Genomic DNA, 26,772 nt, shown 5'->3' on the forward strand with positions numbered 1-26,772 from the left:
AAAATTAAAGACACATGATGTTTATGATTGTTTTATATAGTTTTAGATTAAAAAGGACAGGTTCATAGTTTTTCAAGCCTGTTTTAAAGGAATAGTCAGTTAGACCCGATGATTACTGAAACCTGTTTTTCTTGCTGTGGTCATTCCTGTTCATACTGACCATTAGAAGATGCCTTCATAATGCACTTACAATGTAAAAGGTGGAGGACAAAATCCACAGTACTCCTTCTGTGCTAAAAAAAAAAGTATTTAAAAGTTGATCTGAAGCTAATATGAAGCTTCAGCATTCAAATGAGTTAGTGTTTTTAGTGCCAAAGTTCCTCTTTTTGTTACTATACTTCCACCACAGCTCAACAGGAAACACTAAGAGGGAATCTGATGCTAAAAAGACTGTAAATGTGTCAGATATCCACTTGATATGACTAACTCACACTGCTGAAGCCTCATATAAACTTTACATCAACTTTTAAATGCATTTTTGTACAACAACACCAAGGCTAATTCCTTACATGTGCAAAACCGACGTGGCAATAAACCTGTTTCTGACTCTGAAAACTTATCCTAGCTGACAAAAGCAGAACTTAGTTGTACCAGTAACTACATGAAAGAAAATAAGCATCATATGTGTTAAAAAACATTTATTCACTTTACACATCTTTTACAGTTCATCCGCTGTCAGACACAGACCATAATAGTCGACATTTTCCATCTGATAATGGCAGCGCTGGAGGGAATGCATGACAAGTGACTGCAGGAATGTCTCCGGTTTGTGTCCATTGGGAAGTGCTGACAGGCTTCATTCATGGTTGCCTAACAAAGCTTCGAGGAGTCTTGAACTGTTTGTAATCGCAGTTGTTACCACAATAAATTTATAACCTGCAACAACAACAAAAAAACAGCGATGGTTGTTAATATAATTTGTCTTCTGAGTCGAATTCATTGATTTCCATAAATTAACCACATGTGAAAAACAGGAGATTTAATCTGTAATGCTTAATTTTTATGGGTCTGTAATTGTTGAATAATTTCAAAGTAGTTTTGTGGAAAGATGACATTAATGAATGGAAATGAGTGTTCAGTATGGTTCACTACCAGTTTATTAATTCAAATCATGTGTTAGTGTAACTTCTGAGTCTTTTAATTAGTGCACAGCAGCTCAGTTTTGTTCATATTCAAGCACATAATTCATACATACATGGAGAAAATAGCTGCCAATAATAAATGAATAATAAATTAATGTTTATTTGAGTTTAAATTGAACTTCTCATTCAAGTCAATTCATATTCTCTACTATAAAAATCTTGTTTTTCAGCATACTTCCTAGGAAACTATTAGGAAACTAGTGACCCATAAAGGAAAATCTTAAAGGTCTGACTTCAGATGTAACTAAGCCTAAACGTTTCAGTCTCATCATTCAGCTCATCTTTACCTCTCTCTCTGCCCAGAAAACGTAGAGCTGAAATCTCAGAGAAAGTGCAGCCGCCGAGGAACATGACCAGGATGATGCGCTGAGAGTCGCTCTTTGCTTTTACATCCGGTCCGTTGTTGGCTGATGGTGAGACAGAAAAACATCAGCAACTACATGTGGATTCACTCTTCTCTTCTCTTCGCTGGGTTACAGGAGGAAGGAAGGAAGGAAGGAAGGAAGGAAGGAAGGAAGGAAGGTAGGAAGGAAGGAAGGAAGGAAGGAAGGAAGGATTGAGGATGGAATGGAGTAAGGAAGGAGGGAGGAAAAGAGGAAGGAAGTAAGGAGAGAAGGAAGGAAGGGAGGAAAGAAGGAAGGAAGGACTGAGGAAAGACGGAAGGAAGGGAGGAAGGGAGGGAAGAAGGAAGGGAGGAAGGAAGGGATCTCATCTGCTGATCTAACCTGTAGCAGCAAAATCAGGACAGTTCAGCAGCCTGGTGACTTCATCGAGCCCCGTCCAGCCGTCTCGCTCCAACACCTACACACACACACACACACACACACACACACACACACACACAAACACACATATACACACACACACACACACACACACACACACACACACACACACACACACACACACACACACACACAGAAAATGAGACAAATCACAGAGAAATCAACACACACACACATATACACACTCACACACATATACACACACACACACACACACACACACACACACACACACACACACACACACACACACACACACACACACACACACACACACACACAGAAAATGAGACAAATCACAGAGAAATCAACACACACACACATATACACACTCACACACATATACACACACACACACACACACACACACACACACACACACACACACACACACACACACACACACACACACACACACAAACACACACACACACAATGAGTGAAATCACAGATAAATAAATTCAGATCATGTTGAATTAAATAAAATAATCCATCTGATTTATCGACCTGCTCGATGAGTTTGCAGCTCAGAGGGACGTAGGCTCCGCTGAAGATGTACGCCATGTCTTTAGGGACTCGCAGGTCGTACTCGTCATCTGACTTTGGCACCTTTAAAACAAATATATGAATACATTATTACTACATGTAGCATTTTCAGTTAGTAAAAGGATAAAGTACATAATGTAACATAATGAAAGAGCTTTATTTAATATAAGAGAAAAGTTGTTAATAGTTTACCAGGTTGAGTTTTTTGCTCAACGCCCTGAAATTGCTCTTTTTTGCCAAAGAGGAAAAGGCATCAGTCAGCTTTCCTGGAAAATAAATAAGTGGGGATCAGGACAGTTAAAGTCAATCAATCAATATGTACTTATACAGCAGCTTTCATAAAGGTTAATGTAGTTTAAAGTGCTTCACAGTTAATTGGAAAGCTGATAATAAGACAGAACAAGTGTAGACGACATAAAGAAAATGAACAAATTACAAAGAAAAAGGAAAAAAAGGAGACCAATGTATGTGAAAGAAAATAAGAATGATAGACATTTTAAAACATTTAAATAAAGTAAAATAAATAATAGAAAATAAATAAATAAATGAAGATAAGAGAAAGAGAAATAAAAACTAGGGTTAAAAAACATATTAAAAGACAAAGAAATGAATGAATTATGATAAGAAAATAAAACTTATGGAATGATTAATATTATAATAATGATAATCATAATAAAATGACATAAAATAAAGTAGAACAACATTTTAAAACATCAAAATAAATATTCTAAAAATAAAAAGGCTATAAACCAGGTGTGTCAAACTCATTTTCATTTAAGGGCCACATACAGACCAATTTGATCTCATGTGGGCCGGATCATTAAAGAGATGGAAGGAAAGAAGGAAGAAAGGAAGGAAATAAGATGGGAAAGAAGGAAAGACAGGCAAAAGGAAGGAGGGAAGAAGGACAGACAGATGGAAGGAAAGAAAGAAGGAAGGAAGAACAGAAGGAAGAAAGGAAGGAAGGACAGAAGGAAGAAAGGAAGGAAGGACAGAAGGAAGAAAGCGAGGAAGGACAGAAGGAAGAAAGGAAGGAAGGACAGAAGGAAGAAAGGAAGGAAGGACAGAAGGAAGAAAGGAAGGAAGGACAGAAGGAAAAAAAGAAGGAAGGACAGAAGGAAGAAAGGAAGGAAGGACAGAAGGAAGAAAGGGAGGAAGGACAGATGGAAGGAAAGACAGAAGGAAGAAAGGGAGGAAGGACAGATGGAAGGAAGGACAGAAGGAAGAAAGGAAGGAAGGACAGATGGAAGGAAGGAGAAGAACATCGTCTACATTCACATAATAAAAATAATTCAGCCATTTCTTCAGAATGAGCGATAGTGTAGATTTTCACCTGCAGTTCTGTCGTTGACCAGTTTGCCCACTTTGGTTTCCATGACAGTGAGCGTTTCCCCCGGCTGCTGCTCCACCAGCAGACCCAACTGCCTCAGGTTGTAAAATGTGAGCAGGTGCTCCACTCCGTAACTCTGAGAGCCAATCAGAGACAGAGTTAGAGACACAGGAGAGCAGCGGCTTCGATATACGTGTTAAAGGACGAGCAGGGGAGCGGTTTACAATTCAGGACTCACTGATAATAGTCTGTAGGTTCATCACTATATGTCAGCTCTAGGGCTGTCAGTGTTTACACGTTAATCGCAATTAGATTAATGCAATCCATAATGCGTTAATTTTTTTTAAATCGCATTTTAATGTTGCAAGCCTTTTTGTCCCTTCTACTCCCCCGTAGACGGCTCCTCTAGCTGTAGCGCTATGCTTTGAAGTGGCCTCCTGCAGTAAACCTACCGCACTGATGGAAAGTAAGAGAGCTACTGGACTTTTGAACGGCTTGTTTAAATTTAAAACACTTCCAGACGCTTCAGTTGACAAGTCAAAAGTAAAATGCAACCTGTGTCAAACGGAGTTTAACTACCACCGGAGTACGTGGAGTTTGAGTTAGCACCTCCACGCTAAACACCCAGGTGCAGCCAAGCGAGCCTCAGCTCCACCAAAGGACCATTTTGGAGTGTGGGAGTCGCAGCAGAGCCGTGATTGATTCCCAGTTAAGACACTCTGGTAAGAAATGCTTTACATTATGGGCTTAAAACTGCCTTCAAATGTAAAATAACAGGATTTTAAACATGCAATTCAAAACGCGATTAATCGTGATTAACTACGGAAATTCTGTGATTAATCTCGATTAAAAAAATGTATCGTTTGACAGCCCTAGTCAGCTCATACGCTGATATGATAAAATATGGATTATAAGCGCTTTAAGGAAAAGAATATGAATATATAATTACTTGGCTTCGTATGAAAATGAATCCAGCTACTTTATTTGGGAGAATTAAACAGTTGTTTCAGTTTTCAGTGCTAATGCAGTCCAGTAAAATCATACAGCTTGAGAAATGTCCAGTATGGAAAATATCTGACAATATTTGATTTCTTAAAATAACTAAAGTCTTGCTTTCACGACTTCTACATTCTTTGCTGTGTCTAATTTTTAAGGAAGAGTTTAGGAACCGTTGACTTTCTCAGACAGATGTTTGAGTCTCACCTGTAGAAACTGTGCTTTTAATGACCGGTAATCTTTTGAAAGGAGTCCTGTAAGAAAAATAACATCATGGTTGTTACTTTGATACATGATGAGAATAACTGGAGTCAGTGTTAAATATAGATGGAGACAACTCACCGTTTTCTGTGATGGATAAAAGACAAAGCAGTCTCAGACTTTCAATCATTGAGACCTTGAAGGAAAGAAAGGAAACAGGAAGCTGATGAGAGAAGTATTTTCTAGCGTATAGATACTTTTATCTGCACATAAAAATACAACAAAACTTAATTTAGCATTCCCATAAAGATGTATCTTTAATTAACCTTCCTGTCGTCCTCCCGGGTCAAAATGACCCCGTCTGTTTTGACTGTTCCTTCTTTCCTCCTTTCCTCCTTTCCTTCCTCCCTTCCTTCCTTCTTTTCTCCATCCTCCCTTCTTTCCTTCCTTCTTCCTCCCTCCTTTCTTTCCTTCTCTCTTTCTTTTATCCCCCCTTCTTTCTTTCCTGTCCTTCTTTCCTTCCTTCCTCTTTTCCTTCTTTCCTTCCTTGCCTCCCTTCTTTCCTCCCTCCTTTCCTTCCTTTCATTCCGTCCTTCCTTGACTCGAGGACAATAGGAGGATTAAATGGATACATAAATACTAGGACTGGGTATTGGTACTTCACTTTAAGGGTACTTGGATTGGTGATACCCAGCCCTAATAAAAAGTAAGGTGTAGTAGTAGCATGTAGGCTCAATAATATTGCACTTAATCCCAAAATATGTGTGTGTGTGTGTGTGTGTGTGTGTGTGTGTGTGTGTGTGTGTGTGTGTGTGTGTGTGTGTGTGTGAGGCGCCATTCATGATGTTTGTGGCCCATTTTGTGAAGACGACTCAAGTGGATGTCTCTCTAATTTGGGAGAGGAGAGCCGATAATCCAACTGTGCTTTCTTAATTTCTTAATGATCTGCTGCAGGTCTTCCTGTAGCTGGAGTACTAAACAGTCCTTTAAAATGTCACAGAGGAGTTTGTTGTGTTTCAGGATCCTACTATTGTACTTCATATATATTCTACTGACTCTCCTTACTCAAACCCACCTGTCTGTTGATGTGCTCCTCTATGAAAGAAATGCATTCACGGAGTTCGAATCCTTCAAGTAACGCTGGAAGAAAACAAAACATCCAGACAATATGAGCAAATATAAATATAAGTGAATTAACGCTGCAGGCACTAACTGCTTCCTGTGATAATTAGCGAGGTCATAACGGAGCTACTTCCTGTTGTAATATGAGGCAGAGTAAATCTCACAGTGTTCTGTCTTCAGCATCTCCTGGAAATCCTGCTTCGTTTTCTTCTTCATTATCGATTCACTGGCGCCGATGTCTGGAAGAGCAAGCAGAAGGGAGGAAGGAGGGAAGGAAGGAAAGGAGGAAGGAAGGGAGGAGGGAAGGAAGGAAAGAAGGGAGGGAGGAAGGAAGGAAGAAAGGAAGGAAGGAGGGAGGAAAGCAGGGAGGAAGGAAGGAAAGAAGGAGGGAGGAAGGAAGGAAGGGAGACAGGAAGGAGGGAAGGAAAGAAGGAGGGAGAGAGAAAGGAAGGAAGGAGGGAAGGAAAGAAGGAAGGAAGGGAGGAAGGAAGAAAGGAGGGAAGGAAAGAAGGAGGGAGGAAGGAAGGAAGGAAGGAAGGGAGGAGGGAAGGAAGGAAAGGAGGGAGGAAGGAAGGAAGGGAGAAAGGAAGGAAGGGAGGGAGGAAGGAAGGAGGAAAGGAAAGAAGGAGGGAGGGAGGGAGGGAGGAAGGAAGGGAGGGAGGAAGGTAGGAGGGAAGGAAAGAAGGAGGGAGGGAGGAAGGAAAGAAGGAGGGAGAGAGGAAGGAAAGAAGGAGGGAAGGGAAGAAGGAGGGAGGAAGGAAGGAAAGAAGGAAGGAAAGATGGAAAGAAAGAAGATACAGCTGTTCACATCACTTCAAGCAAAAGCAGCTCTGCAAAAAAAAAGATATTAAATTTATAATCTGATGACGTTCAAACACTCACGAAGGCTCAGGAGCCGATGTTCCTGTTTTAACCCTTTAAGTTCCTCCGACACGAACGTCTTCATCTGCTTTATGTCCATCCCCCGACGCTTCTGCAGAGGAGAGAAAAAAGAGGTTTCAGTTTCAGAGTCAACTTGGTTTCAACGGTCGATGGATGAAGGTGATGAACGTTGACTCACATCGTAAGCAGTCTGGAGGTTCCTCGCTTTCTGACTGAGGAAGCTGAACACGTTGGAGAAATGCTCGTTTCTGATTTCATTGAAAACCTGAAAGAGATCAAAAGAAATATTTAACAGGAAATCACAGTTCATCAAACATGGAGGAAAAACAGCTTCTAATAATAAATGAATAATTGAACTTCTCATTCATCGAGATTCTAGTCCTACCTTGTCCTGAGAGTTCAACATGACTTTTAAACTTTTGTCAGACGATGTAACTTCAGGTCCAAACTCCACACAACCTGCAGGAGAGAAACGAAACGCTGCCATGAGACGACAACTCGGACACCCAAGCATGAGGAAAGGAGGAAGGAAGGAAGGGAGGAAGGGAGGAAAGGAGGAAGGGAAGAAAGGAGGAAAGAAGGATTGAGGATGGAAAGGAGTAAGGAGGGAGGGAGGAAAAGAGGAAGGAAGTAAGGAGAGAAGGAAGGAAGGGAGAAAGGAAAGGAGGAAGGAAGGAAGGAAGGGAGGAAGTAAGGAAGGAAGTAAGGAGAGAAGGAAGGAAGGGAGAAAGGAAAGGAGGAAGGAAGGAAGGAAGGAAGGGAGGAAGGAAGGAAGGAAGGAAGGAAGGAAGGAAGGAAGGAAGGAAGGAAGGGAGGGAGGAAGGAAGGAAGGATTGAGGATGGAAAGGAGTAAGGAGGGAAAGAAGAAACAGTCAAAAGAGATGGGGTCAATTTGACCCGGGAGGACAAGGAGAGAAGGAAGGAAGGGAGAAAGGAAAGGAGGAAGGAAGGAAGGAAGGAAGCAAGGAAGGAGGGAAGGAAGGGAGGAAAGAAGGAAGGAAGGAAAGAAGGAACAGTCAAAAGAGATGGGGTCAATTTGACCCAGGAGGACGACAGGAGGGTTAAAGCAATCTGAAAACCCCCCGATGTGTTCGTGTCATTCTCATAAACAGCATTTTCAGATTCTTTAGGTTTACATCGTGTCTCCACTGAAAGCGTCTAAGCTACTTTTTTCAGTCATCTGTACCTCTTTCATGCTGAAGTACTACTGCTTGTAATATTGTATTTTACTTGATTTTATATATTCTATGTTTTAGCTACTTTTACTATGTACTATTTTTACTATTATTACTCATTTTATTTTCCATCTTTATATTATGTTAATGGTTTTCTTTCTTCTTTCTTTCTATAAGTCTATTTTCCTCTGTTTTTCCAAGTACTGTATTAAGCTCTGACTGCTCTAAAAACACAGGTGACCTACGCTCAACACTGTACCTGAACGCCTCATGCATAGACACACAAGCAGAACCCTTCCTGGTGCTCACACTACGTTTTCTACACAGACACAGTGTTGGTGTGGAGTCTGTGGACGGCGTCTCCATGCCGACAGATTTACTCTCCACAGGCTTGCTTTGATACTCACCACATTTGATTTTAAATATATCGTCCACGAGTCCTTCATACACAACTTGCGAGCACAGAGGAGTGACGAAGTCCACGTCTGAAAACATAAAGACAGCTGATTAATCAGAAATCCTACCTTCCTTCCATCCTTCTTCCCTCCCTCCCTCCGTCCTTCCTTCCTTTATTGACTAAACTATTAACCAAGAAAAGAATCAGCAGGTCAGCTTATAATGAAACTAACTTATTTACATTTCTAATAGGGATAAAACAAGTATATCATCCTCTGAAGTGTGAAGTGAATGAGGCTCCTCACCTCTATCAATGAGAAATACATTTCCTATTTCAGCTTTCTGAGCCGGTTGCTCTCCCTCCGCCACCTGATCCCTCCACGACTCGTACGCCATCTAACGTCACACAAGCACAATGAATATAAAATATCAATCATCTGTATTTTCTTTCACCCCTATTCTTCCCTTCTTCCTTTCCTTCCTCCCTTCCTTCTTTCCTCCCTCCCTCCTTTTTACTTCCTCTGTCCTTCTTTTCTTCCTTCTTCTTTTCTTTTCTCCCTCCCTCCCTCCTTCCTTCCTCCTTTCCTTCCTTCTTCCTTCCATCCATCTGTACTTCCTCCACCCCCTATTCTTCCCTCCTTCTTTCCTTCCCTCCTTCCTTCATTTCCTTTCTCCCTTTGTTCTTTCCTCCCTCCCTCCCTCCTTCACTCTTTCCTTCCTCTGTCCTTCTTCCCTCCTTCCTCCCTTTGTTCTTTCCTCCCTCCCTCCCTCCTTAACTCTTTCCTTCCTCTGTCCTTCTTCCCTCCTTCCTTCCTTCCTTCCTTCCTTCATCGTTCTTCCTCCCTTCCTTTCTTCCCTCCTTCCTTTCTCCCTCCTTCTCTTCCTTCCCTTCTTCCTTCCTCCCTTCTTCCTCCCTTCCTTTCTTCCTTCCTTCCCTCCTCCCTTCCTTTCTTCCTTCCTTCCTTCTTCCTCCCTTCCTCCACCACCTAACGTCAGACAAGCAGAATGAACCGCAGCACAATCCTTCAATACATCACTCAGAGGATCGGAAGAGTTCAATATGACATGATGGTCATTTTTCTTTTTTTTTACCTTTGCACATCGTCCGATCCCGTAGACCTTAGAGAACGGGCCGTAGAGGGAGTGAAGGAGGTGCAGAGCGCTGCCAGCTGTTCTCACCCAGCGCTGATCCCCCGCCTGCAGAAACACACACAATGTTTTACCTTCCTGTCGTCCTCCTCCTTCTCCTCTTTTTTGACTGTTCCTTCTTTCCTCCCTTCCTTCTGCCCTTCTTTCCTCCCTTCCTTTCTTCTTTCCTCTGTCCTCCTTTCCTTTCTCCCTCCTTTCCTTCTTCCTCCCTTCCATCCTTCCTTTTTTCCTTTCTCCCTCCCTCCCTCCTACCTTCTTTCCTTCCTCCTTTTCTCTTTCCTTCCTCCCCCCTTCCTTCCTTCTTCCCTCCCTCCCTCCCTCCGTCCTTCCTTCCATCCTTCCTTCCTCTCTTCCTTTCTCCCTCCCTTCCTTCCTTGCCTTCTTCCTTCCTTCCTTCCTTCATTCCTTCCTTCCTCCCTCTCTCCTTTCCTTCCTTGACTTGAGGACAACAGGAGGGTTATGCTATGTAAAGTTAAATCTAGTTCCAGTGTGATGAGGTGGAATAATGTGGTTATAAACGGCATACTGTGAGTTTGATTACATGTTAATAACACGGCATGAGCAGACTTCCAGATGAACTTCAGATACGTGAAATCAATTTTTAGTCAGCACTGATAACAGGAGTTGAATTCATGATGCTCCAAAATATAGTTTATATCACTTAACCCTCCTGTTGTCCTCGAGTCAAGGAAGGAAGGGAATGGAGGAAGGAAGGGAGGAGGGAAGGAAGGAAAGGAGGAAGGAAGGACGGAGGGAAGGAAGGTCGGAGGAAAGGAAGGAAGGAAGGAAGGAAGGAAGGAAGGAAGGAAGGAAGGAAGGAAGGAAGGAAGGAGGGAGGGAGAAAGGAAAAGAGGAAGGGATGAAGGAAAGGAAGGAAGGAAGGTAGGAGGGAAGGAAAGAAGGAGGGAGGGAGGAAGGGAGGAAGGAAGGACGGAAGGAAAGAAGGAGAGAGGGAGAAAGGAAGGAGGAAAGGAAAGAAGGAGGGAGAGAGGAAGGAAGGAGGGAAGGAAGGAGGGAAGGAGGGAGGGAGAGAGGCCATTTTTCTGATCTTCTCTTTTAATTCTTACTCAGTTTTTTAATTAAATTATGAACATTTGTCTCTTAACGGAAGGGAAACACAACACAATGTGCGTCACTTACCAGAAAGTTGTCTCTAAAGAATTCGGGGAGCTCCAGACTGATGATGTCATCGTCCAGCGGGAGGAGGTAGAAAGCCCATTCGTCTGTCGTCACATCTGAGAAGAAAAAAAAAACAACACAAAAATAAGATTCACGTTTCTTTTCACAGAGTCTGATCATCATCTTTAAAAAATCAAAGATGGCCGCCTACCTCCGAAGATCCCCTGCTCCTCCAGAACCGCCTCACATGCATAAAACTGGATCATAGAAGAAGAACAGCTGGTTAAATATCAATCATTTCAATCCAAATTAAGAAATCAAAACAAACTGGTTCTCAACATTCATGCTGGCGGCTTTGTGGAGAAAGAGAAGCAAATCATACACACATCTTCTGGAGGTGTCATGAACTCAACTCATTTTGGGAAAATGCTCATAACATAATTAACCCTCCTGTTGTGTTCGAGTCAAGGAAGGGAGGAAGAAGGAAGGAAAGGAGAGAGGGAGGGAGGGAGGGAGGGAGGGAGGGAAGGGAGGGAGATGGAGGAAGAGAGGAAGGAAGGAAGGAAAGGAGGAAGGAAGGAAGGAAAGGAGGGAAGGAAAGGAGGGAAGAAGGGAAGTAAGGAAAGGAGGAAGGAAGGAAGGAAAGGAGGGAAGAAGGGATGGAAGGAAAGGAGGAAGGAAGGAAGGAAGGAAGAAGGGAAGGAGGGAGGAAGGAAGGAAGGAAGGAAAGGAGGGAAGAAGGGATGGAAGGAAAGGAGGGAGGAAGGAAGGAAAGGAGGGAGGGAAGGAAGGAAGGAAGGAAGGAAAGGAGGGAAGAAGGGAAGTAAGGAAAGGAGGAAGGAAGGAAGGAAAGAAGGGAGGGAGGAAGGAAGGAAGAAGGGAGGAAGGAAGGAAGGAAAGGAGGAAGGAAGGAAAGGAGGAAGGAAGGAGGGAAGGAAAGGAGGGAAGGAAGGAAGGAAGAGTCAAAACAGATGGGTCAATTTGACCCGGGAGCACAACAGGAGGGTTAAAGACATTTTGGGATATGTAATACCTAGGGAATGTAGAGTTATGTATCTTGGAAGTTTGAATGACTGTGTACTGGAAAAAGAGATTTTAACCAAAATATTATTGATCACATGCAAAAAAGCAATAACAATGAAACTGGTGCAAGGCTAAACCACCCAGTATAACTCAGTGGCTATAAATCATGAGAGAGGTTTGCACCATGGAGAGAATGAGGGAAAGTATCTTTGTGACTAAGTGGAAGAAATGGATGCTGTATGAAAGATGTTTAAACACTAACTGACTCAGAAGTACTATGTATCTTGACAATGGATGCCTGGTAACTATGTCTGTTATGTGTTTGTTTTGTGTTCAACATATCTGTCCCACCTTTTTTCTGTCCCATATGTACATCTCTCTGTTTAAATGTGTATATGAGTATAAGAAATAAAGAAATAAAGAAATCACAGCAGAGCGGTAAATACCTTCTGAGGGGTAAATATTATCTTGTATCTTCTAAACTTTCCTGCTGCCTTGTCTGCGTTGACCATATCTGGAAGAAGAAGGAATAGAAAGCATGAAACAGTCTGAAGGTTCATCTGTGGGTGGAGAAACAATATGATCAATTATAGCTAAGTAAAAAAAAAAAAAAGAGGTGGTTCTTCTTAATTGTAAAGTTTGACCTGCTGCAAACTCAGACTGAGACTTGCTGGCAGTTTTCTCTTCAGACTCCGAATAACAACCTTAAATTAAATAGATACTAAATGATACTCTTGAGCTTTAACTGAATACTTAATTTAACCTTTGTGTTGTCCTCTCGGGTCAAATTGACCCTGTCTGTCCTTCCTTCCTACCTTCCTTTCCTCCCTTCCTCCTTTCCTTCCTTCCTTTCTCCTTCCTTCCCTCCTTTCCTTCTTCCTTCGTTCCTTCCTCCCTTCCTTTCTTCTTTCCTTCCTTCTTCCTCCCTTCCTTCCTCCCTCCCTCCTTTCCTTCCTTCTTTCTTCGTTCCTTCCTCCCTCCCTCCTTTCCTTCCTTCTTCCCTCCTTTCCTTCTTTCTTCCTCCCTCCTTTCATTCCTTCTTCCTTCGTTCCTTCCTCCCTCCCTCCTTTCCTTCCTTCTTCCTCCCATCTTTCCTTCCTTCCTTTCCTTCTTCCTCCCTCCCTTCCTTCCTTCCTTCCTTCCTTCCTTACTTCCTTACTTCCTTGACCCGAGGACAATAGAGGGGTTAAAAGAAAGACTAATTATAATATCCGAACATTTACTCACCACATATCCATTTCACAGTTTGTATTCTCGGCCGGATCAGAAAACAAAGCCTGTAAAACATTAATGTCACACAGTCACATAGCTGAGTGTGTGTGTGTGTGTGTGTGTGTGTGTGTGTGTGTGTGTGTGTGTGTGTGTGTGTGTGTGTGTGTGCGTGCGTGTGTGTGTGTGTGTTCATATGTTAGGACTCACTGATCTGAAGTGCTGATTATTGGTTTATATTCAACCTTGTAGAGTTTGTCGACTTCATGTTGCTGTAAAAGTTTAAAAAAAAACAACAAACAGAAACAATATTTGAAAAAAAGAAAAAACATTACAGCTGCAGTTTTCATGACAGTAAAGTCAGAAATGAAATGTAAGTAATGTAAAAAAAAAAAGTAATGTGATGAGTTTCACCTTTAGTGTTGAAACGTTGGCGATACGATCCAGCGGACTCATCAAATCCGCCTCGATGAAGAGATCCTTCTTACCGGGAAGCTGTGTGATGAAGAGCAGAGAGAGGAGTAAAGGAGAAATCTTGAGACAATATCTTTTTTATTGAAGTGAACATAATACAAATGGTAAATGGACTGTACTTATATAGCGCCTTTCTAGTCTGTGCGACCACTCAAAGCGCTTTACATGACAAGTCATTCACCCTTTTTTTTCACACATTCATACACTGATGGCAGGAGCTACCACGCAGGGTGCCAAGCTGCTCATCAGGAGGAAGTTAACCATTCTTTCTCATTCATACACCGTTGGCATAGCAACAGGAGCAATTTAGGGTTAAGTGTCTTGCCCAAGGACGCATCGACATGTGGACTGGAGGAGCCGGGAATCGAACTGCCAATCTTCCATTGGAGGACGACCGCTCTACCTCCTGAGCCACAGCCACCCCAAATAAGCTTTCAACATATTTGTCATTCCTTCTAAAAAATGAAATCACATAAATTTGATCGGTTTAAAATTGCTCGAAACTTCCATACAATCACATTCAGTCGTCATCAAAGGAAGACATATATATATATTTATTATCCTCACACACACACTTTATACTTTATATCACTAAACCCTCAAATACAGAGAATCACACACACACACACGCACACCACACCACACACCACACCAATACACATGCACACGCACACGCACACCACACACACACACACACAGAGAGAGAGAGAGAGAGAGAGAGAGAGAGGAGGGGGGAGGACGGTGAGTAAGTACATTATGAGGTATTAGCACTTGAGCATTTTTCTGCTGTTACACACCACACACACACACACACACACACACACACAAAGACAGAGCTAAATAAAATGACAAAGCAAAAAAACACGTAAGGTTCCTTTAGTTTTAAAGCTCTAGATGATTTGAGATTCATGATTCTTGATTCATAATTAATGAAATCTCCTGTCACACCCATCCACTAAAAACTCACTTCCTGTGTCTATTAAATTGGAGCTATTTGTCAGATTAGCAGAGTAAAAAGCTGCATTTTCAGTCTTATTATAGTTTTATAATGTTTATTAGTTTTTATTTTTATTTAGTTTTTCTTAGTTTTATTGTTTCAGTTTAGTTTTAGTTAGTTCAACAAGTGATTAAGTAGTTTTAGTTTAGTTTTGATTTTGAGGAATTGACTAAGTTTTAGTTAGTTTTCATGTATTTTTTTAAAACTATCATTTTTATTTTTTTATTTCAGTGAATTAAATATTGTTTTAGTTGTAGTTAACTATAATAACCCTGGTCTTAACTGAACATTAAGTACAAACCCAACCCACTCAATAAGGGTGGGACCGCTATCAGTACAGCTTATAGTAAAAACAACAGAAGCTGCATTTATATGTACAATATTATAAATATATACTCCTAAATACTCCTAAATACTCACATAACAATAGTCAACATAAATATAATAACTATGAAACAAGGGCCAGTGTGAAGTTTCTTTTCTTTTTAACAGTGCTGACGTGTTTGTAGGAGAGTCATCTGATACACACCCAGTTTTTAAAAGATGAGAGGAGCTTATAGAAGTCAGGTTAGGGCGTGTTTACAGGTTAGGCTCATACGTTTATGATGAAATCTGCAATTACACTGCTATTTTAACTGTCCTGATGTATTATTTTAAAATTATTATCTTAAATTGTGGTGGTGTATTTTCGGATTTCATGATTGTACTCTTAATATCTAAGGTCCATGTTGGATATAAGAATTTCTACTTTAACATATTATCCCTCAGATTTATAAATATATATGTGCATGTTAATCCATAGATAATAATCCAATGAGTGCATTAATTTCATGTATAAAACACCAATAAATAACATGATAACATCCCTGGTTGTTTGTTCCCACCTGTCCCAGCAGGTAGATTGATATTTTAAATGTCCTGGTGTATTATTGTGATGTTGTATCTTTGAATTTCATGATAGTACTCTTAATATCTAGAAAAATAAGCGTTTTAGCAATATGCATGTTAATCCATAGATAAAAATCCAATGAGTGCATACAATTCCTGTACAAAAACACCATTAAATATATGCTGCTTGTATATAAGTGATTAGTTCCCACCTGTTCCAGCAGGTAGATCAGCTGATCTCTGGCCAGCCTCTTCAGCATAAAGAAGTCAGGCAGCTCCGGGCAATCTCTCCTGGCACTGTGAGCCATGCTGGAGCACAATCACTCACCTACTAGACATTAATAAAACACACATAAACTCCTGAAATGTAATAACAAGATAGAGAGAGAGAGAGAGAGAGAGAGAAGCTACAACCAGCAGAGACACGTAGCACTACAGTAGCTCACAGGCTAAAAACACACCCTTCCGATCAGACATATTTTAATAATTTAAAGTAGAGTTAAACACATTGACATTAAAGTGGATGTCACATGGCATCAATAGGAAACTAATCACCAAAATTAGGGTGTGTATATTTAGTAAAAACATGATTAAAGAGGTGATTGGTTGTCTGTAAGTGTTACCTGCTTCCGTAGCGCAACATAAGCGGAACTGATGATCAGCTGTTTCCCACCGGACACAACAACAAACGGACCGCAACACTGGAGACAGGTGTTAGGAGGAGACAGGAAGGAGATACCTGAAATATAGTTAGTTATAATTACACTAAATACAACCACATTAAGTGCTACTACATGCTCATCTATCACCATGAATACAGACGCTGCGTTATTGGTGGAGACGGTTAACTTCGCTGCAGAGAAACACCGTAACCAGCGACGTAAAGACGCAGAGGCGACGCCGTACGTCAATCACCCAATAGGTAAACACTGAGTGATGTAGTGAAAGTATTACAGTAAAAGTACTGCAGTATTATGAGTGATATAGTATGCAGTATTACAGTAAAAGTACTGCAGTATTATGAGTGATGTAGTATGCAGTATTACAGTAAAAGTACTGCAGTATTATGAGTGATGTAGTATGTAGTATTACAGTAAAAGTACTGCAGTATTATGAGTGGTGTAGTATGCAGTATTACAGTAAAAGTACTGCAGTATTATGAGTGATGTAGTGAAAGTATTACAGTAAAAGTACTGCAGTATTATGAGTGATGTAGTATGCAGTATTATGGGTGATGTAGTTAAAGTATTACAGAAAAGTACTGCAGTATTATGAGTGATGTAGTAAGTAGTGTGTAATATATGTCTCACAGCTCTGTGTGTGTGTGTGTGTGTGTGTGTGTGTGTGTGTACTTTTAAGGAGTGGCCAGGATCCTCAGCTATGAAGGAGGAATCACAGACATCGAGGTTTTACAGGTATGACGACAGATCTTAACAGTTCATGCTTTCAAATCATATCTCTGACACTGTGTGTGTGTGTGTGTGTGTGTGTGTGTGTGTGTGTGTGTGTGTGTGTGTGTGTGTGTGTGTGTGTGTGTGTGTGTGTGTGTGTGTGTGTGTGTGTGTCTGCAGGCCGCTCTGCTCCATGACACCGTGGAGGACACAGACACCACTCCTGCCGAGCTGGAGGCCAAGTTCGGGCCGGTCGTGGCTCGCATCGTTCAGGAAGTGACGGACGATAAGAGTCTGCCCAAACTGGAGAGGAAGCGTCAGCAGGTGGAGCACGCGGCCCACAGCAGCCGACAAGCCAAACTGGTCAAACTGGCCGACAAACTGTACAACCTGAGGGACCTGAACCGATGCACGCCTGTCGGTCAGTCATCTCCTCTCTCACTGATTTTAGCACTTTGTCACTGTCTCATTTTTAATAGTTTATCCAATCTGAAACCGTTAGTCCTGCAACTAATGGTTATCTTTTATTATCAATTTGCAGATTCTTTGATCTATTAATCAAACTTCTGTACATTTAATAATTTATCTCAACTAAATCTATTAAAAGCATCAAATTCTCACATTTGAAAAGCTGGAACAAGAGAAAAAAAGGTATTTACATTAACCCTCCTGTTGTCCTCGAGTCAAGGAAGGAAGGAAGGGGGGAAGGATGGAAGGAAGGAAAGTAAGAAGGAAGAAAATGAGGAGGAAAGGAAAAGAGGGAGGGAGGGAGGAAAGAAGGAAGGAGGGAGAAAGGAAAAGAGGAAGGGAGGAAAGAAGGACAGAGAGATGAAGGAAGGTAGGGGGGAAGGAAAGAAGGACAAAAAGGAGGGAGGGAGGAAGAAGGAAGGAAAGGAAGGAGGAAAGGAAGGAAGGAAGAAAAGGAGGGAGGAAGGAAGGAGGGAGGGAAGGAAGGAAGGAAGGGAGGGAGGAAAGACAGTCAAAACAGACGGGGTTAATTTCACCCAGGAGAACGACACAAAGGTTAAAACACATAAGAGGAGATGAAAGTTAAACAGTGCTCTGTGTGTGTGTATGTGTGTGTGTGTGTGTGTGTGTGTGTATGTGTGTGTGTGTGTGTGTGTGTGGTGTGTGTGTGTGTGGTGTGGTGTGTCTGTGTGTGTGTGTGTGTGTGTGCGTGCGTGCGTGCGCGTGTGGTGTGTGTGTGTCTGTGTGTGGTGTGGTGTGTCTGTGTGTGTGTGTGTCTGTGTGTGCGTGCGTGCGCGCGCGTGTGGTGTGTGTGTGTCTGTGTGTGTGTGTGTGTGTGTGTGTGTGTGGTGTGGTGTGTCTGTGTGTGTGTGTGTCTGTGTGTGCGTGCGTGCGCGCGCGTGTGGTGTGTGTGTGTCTGTGTGTGTGTGTGTGTGTTGCAGGTTGGACATCAGAGCGGGTCCAGGAGTATTTCGTGTGGGCCTCTGAGGTGGTGAAAGGCCTGAAAGGAACCAACTCGGCTCTGGAGGAGAAACTAGAGGAGCTGTTCAAACAGAGAGGCGTTCAGTTCTGACCACACAACGAGGACAAGACGCTATTTAACTTCCGTATATCCGTTTATATATGTATCACAGAAATAAATCATATTTCTTTAAGTTTGGTGATGATTGTGTTCATTTTTATTGTCTGTTAATAACATATTTATAACGTTTCTGACACTTAAAACATGAAAAACTAAGAGAGGAGGAAAAAAGTTAAAAATATATTTATTTCATTAAAGGATGCAACACATAAAATTAAATTAATTACATAAATGCCATGCTATATGATGCTATTTACTATATACTGATGTTTATCTGTTGAACTTTAATAAAATTTTCCTTCTTTTCTTTTTGTTTCATTCTTTGTTCTTTTCTTTCTTTCTATTTTTTCTTTCTTTTTGTCATTTTTCTTTCTTTCATTTCTTTTTTCTTTTGTTTGTTTCTTTCTTTCTATTTTTTCTTTCTTCCTTTGTTCTGTCATTTTTCCCTTTATTTCTTTTTTTGGGTCATTTTTCTCTTTTCTTTCTTTCTTCTTTCATTCTATTTTATCTTTTCTTTCTTTTCTATTATATCTACTATTTAATCACCACTTTATATTACATTGCTGCAATTTATGTTATGTGCGTATCTATTTATATTTCATATCCAAACTAAACTAAAGCAAACTTAACTAAACAGAAACAATAAATAAAAGTGTGGTGTATTCCTCTCATTGCACCATATATAAATTATGGACTGTATATAAATGTATATCAAGGGAGGAAGGAAGGAAGGGAGGACAGATAGAAGGAAGGAAGGGAAAGAAGGAGGAGAAGGAAGAAAAGATGGAAGGAAGGAAAAGGGACAGAAGACAGGAAGGAAAGTGGGCCGGATTGCACCCCTCGGCGGGCCGGTTCTAGCCCGCGGGCCGCAGATTTGACACCCCTGGCGGTAGATTGTAAGTGGAGTTTCTGGTTTACACTCCAGAGCAGATGGTGGCGGTAATGCGCCAAAAGCTGGATTTAAAACCAGAAGAAGAAGAAGAAGAAGAAGATTGACGATGATGAAGAAGAAGAATGGTTCCGGCTGCTCGGGAGGAAACTAGTGTCGGAACAAAAACCCACTTCCTGTCCCACCACTAGACTTCCGTTTGTGGGAAGCAGCAACAACGAGCTAGCTTCGTTTCTTGTTTGTTTTCTGAGTGATATATAACATTTCTCTGATATCCAGGAGAAACTATCGACCAGGCAAACATGTCTAGTCGCGAAGCCCTCAACATGAAGCTGCCACCGATCCAGTCCACGGCTGGAGCGGTTCCGGTCCGCAACGAGAAAGGTAAATAATGCTAAGTAGCTAACTAGCATTAGCTGCTAACAGTTAGCTTCACTTAAAATCAATAATAACACCAGCAGATGAGGAGATCAGCTGCTATTTAACCTGATTTACTAGAGTAACATTATGTCGATGTTGTGCTACTTTATACTTAAACTTAACTACATGTCAAAAGGACAAATTGTATTTTTTAATTAAGCTATGTTAAAGAATCAGGAGCCCAAATGAACATTAAAGCAGTTTTTCTTGCTGTAATCATTCCTCCTGTTCATACTGACCTTTAGAAGATAATCAGGATTTAACAACATTTGAGTTTTGGATAGTTACAGGACTGGTTGCTTATGTTTCCAGGCTGCTGCCAATCAAATGCAATGTAACACCTGTTAGGTCCTGATGAAGCATATAAGCTGAATTCATGAATGTTAAATGTTGAGCTCACAAATGTTCAAGTGTCTTAAACCAACAGTCAGGAGCCCAAATGAACATTAAAGCATTTTTTCTTGGTGTAATCATTTCTCCTGTTCATACTGACCATTACAAGATCCCTTCATAATGCTCTTACAGTGTAAGTGATGGAGGATTAAATCCACAGTCCACCTGTGCAAAAACGTTTCAGCGTTACAGTGTTTTTAGTAGCAAAGTCTTTTTGTTACTATACTTCCACCACAGCTCAACAGGAAACACCAAGAGGGAATCTGATGCTAAAAAGACTGTAAATGTGTCAGATACCACTTGATATGACTAACTCACACTGTTACCATAGTAACTATAATAACTATAGTAACTCACACTGTTACCATAGTAACTATAATAACTATAGTAACTCACACTGCTGAAGCTCAATAGAAGCTGATCAGAGACTTTTAAATGACTGTGTGGACTCACTGTGGATTTTGTCCTCCATCACTTTACATTGAAAGCACATTTTAAAGTAGATATTTTAATAGTCAGTATGAACAGGAGGAATGATTACAGCGAAGAAAACCTCTTTCACTGTCTATATGGACACCTGACTGCTGCTTTAAAGACACTTTTTAAAATTGCAAACGTGTCCTTTAAGACTCATCTGACTTTCAAAGTAGTGTATTAGATTCAATGTTATCTGATACTCAGGTCAGAGGCTTCCCATGGTCATGAAATTCCTGAAAAAGTTATGTAATGAGAAAAACTGTTTTCTCAGGCCTGTAAATTTAGAATTAGGTTAATGATTTGGAAAAGTTTTGAATTAGGAATGGCCTACTTCAATATCAAAGATAATAGATATAAACTGACAGGCTGCATGAACTTGGACCCCTTCACTATTACCATGTCAATGATCTGTAGATTCATTTAATATGAATATACTAATCATCAACATCTATACTTTTAGCTTTTTGATATCTTCTAATATGTGATCTTGGGCAAAACACCTGTTAATAGGCACAGAATAGAAGAAATGACGTCTACTCTGTTAATAAAAATGTGTGTTTTTTATTATTTATTAATTTTGAACCAACCAAAAACACGTTTAACTGAACCAGTCTTACCAAAAACGTCAGTATGAATGATAAAATGAACTTTCTTGCAGAGTTGTTGTACTGAACAGCTCTGTCTTATGACGTTTGAGAGATTTCATCAAACTTCTTTATAATAAGGAAACAGGGAACACCTCTCTTTCACTAAGCTACATATCAATAATGTGTCACTTCTCAGGCGAGCTCTCCATGGAGAAGGTGAAAGTGAAGAGGTACGTGTCGGGTAAACGTCCCGACTACGCTCCGATGGAGTCGTCGGACGAGGAAGAAGAGGACTTCCAGTTTGTGAAGAAGGGGAAGGAAGCAGAGCCGGAGCTGGAAGTGGAGGAAGAGGAAGTGTCCGACCCGCGTCTCAAACGTCTGCTCAACCGCGTCTCTGAGGACGTGGAGGAGAGGTACCGCGCTTAAGAGTTTAACCCTTTCAGAAACGACTTTTAATTTGTGGAGCTAAATGTGCTGACTCGACGTCTTTCTCTTCAGGCTGGCGAGGCACCGACAGATCGCGGAGCCTGAAGTCGTCGTAGAGAGCAGCGAAGACTCTGATGAAGGAACGTGGCACCCGGAACGTGAGGAGAGCAGCGAGGAGGAAGAGGAGGAGGAAGAAGAAGTCGATGATGAGGTTCGTATCTGTGCTTAAACTTCCTGTCGTCCTCCCGGGTCAAATCGACCCCCGTCTGTTTTGACTGTTCCCTCCTTTCCTTCCCTCTTCCTCTCCTCCATCCTTCCTTCTTCCCCCCTTCCTTCCGTCTGTCCTTCCTCCCTCCTTCTTTCCTTCCTTTCCTTCCCTCCCTTCCATCCTTCCTTCTGTCTGTCCTTCCTTCCTCCCTCCGTCTCTTTCTTTCTTTCCTCTCTCTTTCCTCCTTTCCTTACTCCACCCCCCTTTCTTCCTTCCTTCTGTCCTTCCTCCCTTCCCCCTTCCTCCCTCCCTCCTTCTCTCTCTTTCCTCCCTCCTACCTTCCTTCCTTCTTTCCTTCCTTCCTCCCTCCCTCCTTTCCTTTCTTCTTCCTCCCTTCCTTCCTCCTTTCCTTCCTTCTTTCCTTCCTTCCTTCCTTCTTCCTCCCTTCCTTTTTTAATGTGGACGTTGTCGCTCTGTGCAGGAAATCGAGAGGCGGCGAGCGATGATGCGGCAGCGAGCCACCGAGCGAAAGAACGAAGAGATGGAGGTCATGGAGGTGGAGGAGGAAGGGAAGTCCGGGGCGGAGACAGAGTCCGAGTCGGAATATGAAGAGTACACAGACAGCGAGGACGAAGCAGAGCCGCGACTCAAACCAGTTTTCATCCGCAAGTAAGAGCCTGAATAAACCGGTTTAACGATGAGTTGATAAAGAAATAGAAGAAAACAGATAAGAATGCTTTAATAGTCAGTCACAAATAAGAGTTGGCAAGATGAGCAATTCATACACACATACAGCCCAATTTGATCTGATGTGGGCTGGTCCATTAAAAAGATGGAAGGAACGCAAAGAAAGAAAGGACGGATGGGAGGAATGAAAGATGAATGGAAGAAAGGAAAGATGGAAGGGAGGAAGGACAGATCGAAGGAAGGAGAGAGAGGAAAGAAGAAAAGAAAGGAAGGATGGAAGGAAGTTGTGAAAGACAGATGGAAAAAAAAACAGGAAGACTGTGTCTTTTAGCAAATAAAATACCTAAATCTATCTTTTTATTTGCTCACAATAACCATGAATATAAAGCATCAACATAGAAATCACATTTTTCTCATCATCTCTGTGTGTGGTTTTTTTTTTTTTTCATCTTTAGAAAGGACAGAATAACGGTGGCGGAGCGCGAGGCGGAGGAGCTGAAGCAGAAAGAGCTGGAGGCCGAAGCCAAGAAGCAGGCGGAGGAGCGACGGCGCTACACCCTCAAGATCGTGGAGGAGGAAGCCAAGAAGGAGTTCGAGGAGAACCGACGCACGCTGGCCGCCCTGGACGCTCTGGACACGGACGGAGAGAACGAGGAGGAGGAGTACGAGGCGTGGAAGGTCCGCGAGCTGAAACGTATCAAGAGGGACAGAGAGGCCAGAGAGACGTGAGTAAAGGATGATTATAAAAGATAGATAGATTTTTTTTATAGATGAGGATGTTAATGAGATGGTGTTCGTCCTGCAGCATGGAGAAGGAGAAGGCGGAGATCGACAGATTCCACAACCTGACGGAGGAGGAGAGGAGGGCCGAGCTGCGGAACAACGGCAAACTCATCACCAACAAAGCCAGCAAAGGAAAATACAAGTTCCTGCAGAAGTATTATCACAGAGGAGCTTTCTTCATGGTGAGTCACTGCCGAGATCACACGAGACAGATACACAGAAAACATCTCAGCAGACGACGTTAAAGAGCTTTAACATTCATTTAAAATCATCCAGGAAACGGTCTCAACTTCTCTTTTCTGTCATTTTTTATACCACAGCTCTGATCAGTGTTTATCCATTCATCAAGTATTATTTGGTCAATAGGGACAAAATCAAATATCACAACATTTTTGACCAAATACTAGGGCTGGGCAATTAATCTAAAAATAATCGAAACCGACATTTAGAAACTCTAATCTCTTTAATCTTGCTCATGTCAGTTAGTCGTCATGTTCACTGTTGCCATGACAACAAAGGTTGCATATCTTTAAAGGAATATGAAAACTTGTCTCCAGTGATCATTTTAACCCAAACCATGATCTTTACATAGTTCTAATCAAGTAAACTAGACATTAACCACAGCTTCCTTCCTCTTTTCCTTTCTTCCTCCCTCCTACCTTCCTTCTTCCTTTGTGTTGCATTGCTCCTTTAATTTTTCCTTTTTGTAAAGTTATATTTGTTATCGTACTGCAGACAGGAAGTCATTCGTTTCCATCGCTGATCTCTCTAACTGTGGAAATAAACCTGATAATAAATGATATGTTGTGTTGCAGGATGGAGAGGAGGACGTGTACAAGAGAGACTTCAGCGCTCCGACTCTGGAGGATCACTTCAACAAAACCATCTTACCCAAAGTCATGCAGGTCAGTGTCACATGTCGTAGTTAACCCTGCATTAAATGTAACGCTCCTCCCAAACACTAGAGGAGGGGAAACATGGGAAAAGGTTATTAAAGTTCATTGTAAACGGACAATTTATGGGACCCCACTTGCTACTGGAAAACAAGGAAGCAGCCGTCACCATGGCAACAGATAGCTGCTGTTATGCTATTTCACACAGTTTATACAGCCTTTATAAGGTGCCTTGTCTTTTCCACTGTGAACACACACACACACACACACTCATCTAAAACATTGAGAATGAGACATGAGGTAAATATTTTTAATATTGCGGACTAAGGGAGAGGGGAGAGGGGAGAGGGGCCTGATTTGGGATCTGACCTTTGACTGAGTGACTGCTACCTTGAACTGTGAATGCATTAATATGTCAGCCAGTATTCCCCTTGTTGACTAACATCGGCCTATCATTCTCCGATGTCAGTGGCCGATGTTCTGGTTAATTGCGGTCAGACTCAGACAGTAGTAGCAACAGTAACAGTAGATATGGAAGTACAGAAAGTTCCTCTTATTAAACAGGTAATTGTGTCGCAGGCTGAAGGAATTTTGAAGCAGTTGTTTATCGAAAAGAAAATTATTAAAGATTGTTTTAGGAATTTGTACTTAATATTGCGAACTAAGGGGGAGTGGATAGGGTGAGGGGAGAGGAGCCTGATTTGGGATCTGGCCTTGCGCTGAGTGACTGCTACCTTGAACTGGGGATGCATTACTATATCAGCCAATATTCCCCTTGTTGACTAACATCGGCCTATCGGTGAATAAGAGACAATTCATTGATGTCAGTGGCCAATGTTCTGGTTAATTGCGGTCAGACTCAGACAGTAGTTGCAACAGTAATAGTAGATATGGTACATATACAGAAAATTCTTCTTATTAAACAGGAAATTGTGTCGCAGGCTGAAAGGATTTTGAAGCAGTTATTAATTATAAAAGATCATTTTAGGAATTTGTATCTGTGCTCATTCAAACATAGTGTAATAATGGACTGAATCACTTTTTTTCTTTATTTTAAAAATGATTTCTTTGTTTCCCTGTGGAATAAATAACAATAAAACATCATCACCAACAAATAAATAAAAAAAATCAGTATCTGTAAATATCAGTATCGGCCCAGTACAGTGTTGCCAACTTGGCGACTTTCTCGCTAAATCTGGCGACTTTCCAAACCCTCATAGCGACTTTTTTCCTCAAAAGCGACTAGCGACTAATCTAGCGACTTTTTCTGGTGTTATTGGAGACTTTGAAGTGAAAGCATGTATCGTTACTGTCCTCAACGAGTAGTGGGTGCTGCCGTGAGCCCCTCCCCTGTCCCAAAGCACTCACAGGCGGTCAGGTTCACAGTGGCCTCGCACAGCTGCAGTCAGAGCAGAGAGGAGACCCACACCCCAAACCCCTCCGCATCTACCCTGCATAACAGTCTTTTGATTCAATTTGATATTCTAACATTTAACAATACAGAACAAAATTTATTTACATTTTAAAAAACAAACAAACCAAGAATCAACATAAGAAAGCTCATGTGTAGTTTTTAATATATTTAGGGTTTTTTAACTCACTTTTTGTCTCTCCCAAGACGTTATCCCTCTCTCCTACAGCGGCCATTACAATAACATGCAAATGGTAATTATGCAAATTAGGCGATGATGTCATTTAGTGACTTCTAGCGACTTTTAGGACAACCTATAGCTACTTTCCTTACTGAGGAGTTGGCAACACTGGCCCAGAGTTTCACTATCAGTGCATCGGTTCCTTGAACTGTAGCAGTCGTGGTTCTGTAGATACTTCTGGAAGTTAGCCATCAGATAACATTCAAGGTTAACATCAACACAACATAATCAGAGTAGAGGATAAACCTTTTAACTTCTGATTTAACCTCCTTTTTGTTTTTCCCCTCCTAAAGGTCAAGAACTTTGGGCGGTCCGGCCGCACTAAATACACCCACCTGGTGGACCAGGACACCACGTCGTTCGACTCGGCCTGGGCTCAGGAGAGCGCTCAGAACAGCAAGTTCTTCAAGCAGAAGGCGGCCGGCGTGAGAGACGTGTTCGACCGGCCCACAGTGAAGAAGAGGAAGACTTAATTCATTCAAAAGGACGTGTGACGCTTGGCCACTCGGAGAAGGAACTGGACTTTTATTTTGTTAAAAGGAAAAAAAAGCAGCAGCAGCACAGTGACTGATTCTACTGTCGGGATCATATTGATGAAATTTTTATTCACCAGGAAAGAAAAAAAGCACCGTTTAAAAAGACTTGAAGTTATTTAAGCTGCAGATTAATAACGTGACAGCTTTTTTTTTACTTTAATAGCTAAAATTTCTGCATTTCTGAGAAGGAAATGTAAAGAATAAAGGAGTGAAATCACCTTTTTATTATCTGTAACTTAACGATCACGACCCTCGGAGAGCTTCAGCAGCAGGGTGTGATGTCATTCTGTAAATATCAGCTTCAATTAGCACATTTCTTGTATCGATTTCTTGCGTTATAGTTTTTTTTTCTCTCTCTCTCTCTTTTCGATATTCATGAAAGTACACGTTGTAACTTGTATGTGAATAAAACTTGTATTTTCAACCATTTCCAGAACTTTTTTTTTA

The 26,772-nt window shown here is 41.5% G+C and overlaps 3 protein-coding genes across 3 annotated transcripts; 2 read left to right on the forward strand and 1 right to left on the reverse strand.

Annotated features, from left to right (window-relative positions):
* Positions 1-623: 623 nt before the first annotated feature.
* Positions 624-16,128, reverse strand: vps33b (VPS33B late endosome and lysosome associated). The gene is made up of 24 exons (XM_053314306.1): positions 16,058-16,128; positions 15,647-15,765; positions 13,490-13,570; positions 13,286-13,347; positions 13,094-13,143; positions 12,313-12,380; positions 11,055-11,100; positions 10,865-10,959; positions 9,668-9,772; positions 8,881-8,971; positions 8,587-8,664; positions 7,390-7,463; positions 7,183-7,269; positions 7,005-7,095; positions 6,287-6,361; positions 6,076-6,140; positions 5,142-5,196; positions 5,007-5,053; positions 3,807-3,939; positions 2,666-2,739; positions 2,435-2,536; positions 1,868-1,943; positions 1,430-1,549; positions 624-876 (listed from the first exon to the last, which is right to left on the reverse strand). The coding sequence occupies exons 2-24, from the start codon at positions 15,740-15,742 to the stop codon at positions 797-799; spliced, it is 1,851 nt and encodes a 616-aa protein (XP_053170281.1). The 5' UTR covers positions 15,743-15,765; positions 16,058-16,128; the 3' UTR covers positions 624-796.
* Positions 16,129-16,133: 5 nt separating this feature from the next.
* Positions 16,134-18,429, forward strand: hddc3 (HD domain containing 3). Its single transcript, XM_053315307.1, has 4 exons — positions 16,134-16,356; positions 16,794-16,849; positions 17,006-17,246; positions 18,235-18,429. The coding sequence occupies exons 1-4, from the start codon at positions 16,245-16,247 to the stop codon at positions 18,363-18,365; spliced, it is 540 nt and encodes a 179-aa protein (XP_053171282.1). The 5' UTR covers positions 16,134-16,244; the 3' UTR covers positions 18,366-18,429.
* Positions 18,430-19,466: 1,037 nt separating this feature from the next.
* mfap1 (microfibril associated protein 1) lies at positions 19,467-26,754 on the forward strand. The gene is made up of 8 exons (XM_053315022.1): positions 19,467-19,647; positions 21,337-21,553; positions 21,639-21,777; positions 22,256-22,443; positions 22,917-23,186; positions 23,267-23,426; positions 24,060-24,149; positions 26,083-26,754. The coding sequence occupies exons 1-8, from the start codon at positions 19,566-19,568 to the stop codon at positions 26,260-26,262; spliced, it is 1,326 nt and encodes a 441-aa protein (XP_053170997.1). The 5' UTR covers positions 19,467-19,565; the 3' UTR covers positions 26,263-26,754.
* Positions 26,755-26,772: the final 18 nt, after the last annotated feature.

This window comes from Scomber japonicus, chromosome 1 (genome assembly GCF_027409825.1).
Source record: "Scomber japonicus isolate fScoJap1 chromosome 1, fScoJap1.pri, whole genome shotgun sequence".
NCBI classification, from domain to species: Eukaryota; Metazoa; Chordata; class Actinopteri; order Scombriformes; family Scombridae; genus Scomber; species Scomber japonicus.

Bases quoted from the DNA above. Each gene is read 5' to 3' on its own strand.
- vps33b (XM_053314306.1), bottom strand. From the start codon at position 15,742: ATGGCTCACAGTGCCAGGAGAGATTGCCCGGAGCTGCCTGACTTCTTT. The intron at 13,348-13,489 runs GTGAAACTCATC...AAACTTTTACAG, and splicing joins CCAACGTTTCAACACTAAAG to CAACATGAAGTCGACAAACT. The intron at 8,972-9,667 runs GTAAAAAAAAAG...GTGTGACGTTAG, and splicing joins GGATCGGACGATGTGCAAAG to ATGGCGTACGAGTCGTGGAG.
- mfap1 (XM_053315022.1), top strand. From the start codon at position 19,566: ATGTCTAGTCGCGAAGCCCTCAACATGAAGCTGCCACCGATCCAGTCC. The intron at 21,554-21,638 runs GTACCGCGCTTA...CTTTCTCTTCAG, and splicing joins TCTGAGGACGTGGAGGAGAG to GCTGGCGAGGCACCGACAGA. The intron at 21,778-22,255 runs GTTCGTATCTGT...CGCTCTGTGCAG, and splicing joins AAGAAGAAGTCGATGATGAG to GAAATCGAGAGGCGGCGAGC.
- hddc3 (XM_053315307.1), top strand. From the start codon at position 16,245: ATGAATACAGACGCTGCGTTATTGGTGGAGACGGTTAACTTCGCTGCA. The intron at 16,850-17,005 runs GTATGACGACAG...GTGTGTCTGCAG, and splicing joins CAGACATCGAGGTTTTACAG to GCCGCTCTGCTCCATGACAC. The intron at 17,247-18,234 runs GTCAGTCATCTC...TGTGTGTTGCAG, and splicing joins GAACCGATGCACGCCTGTCG to GTTGGACATCAGAGCGGGTC.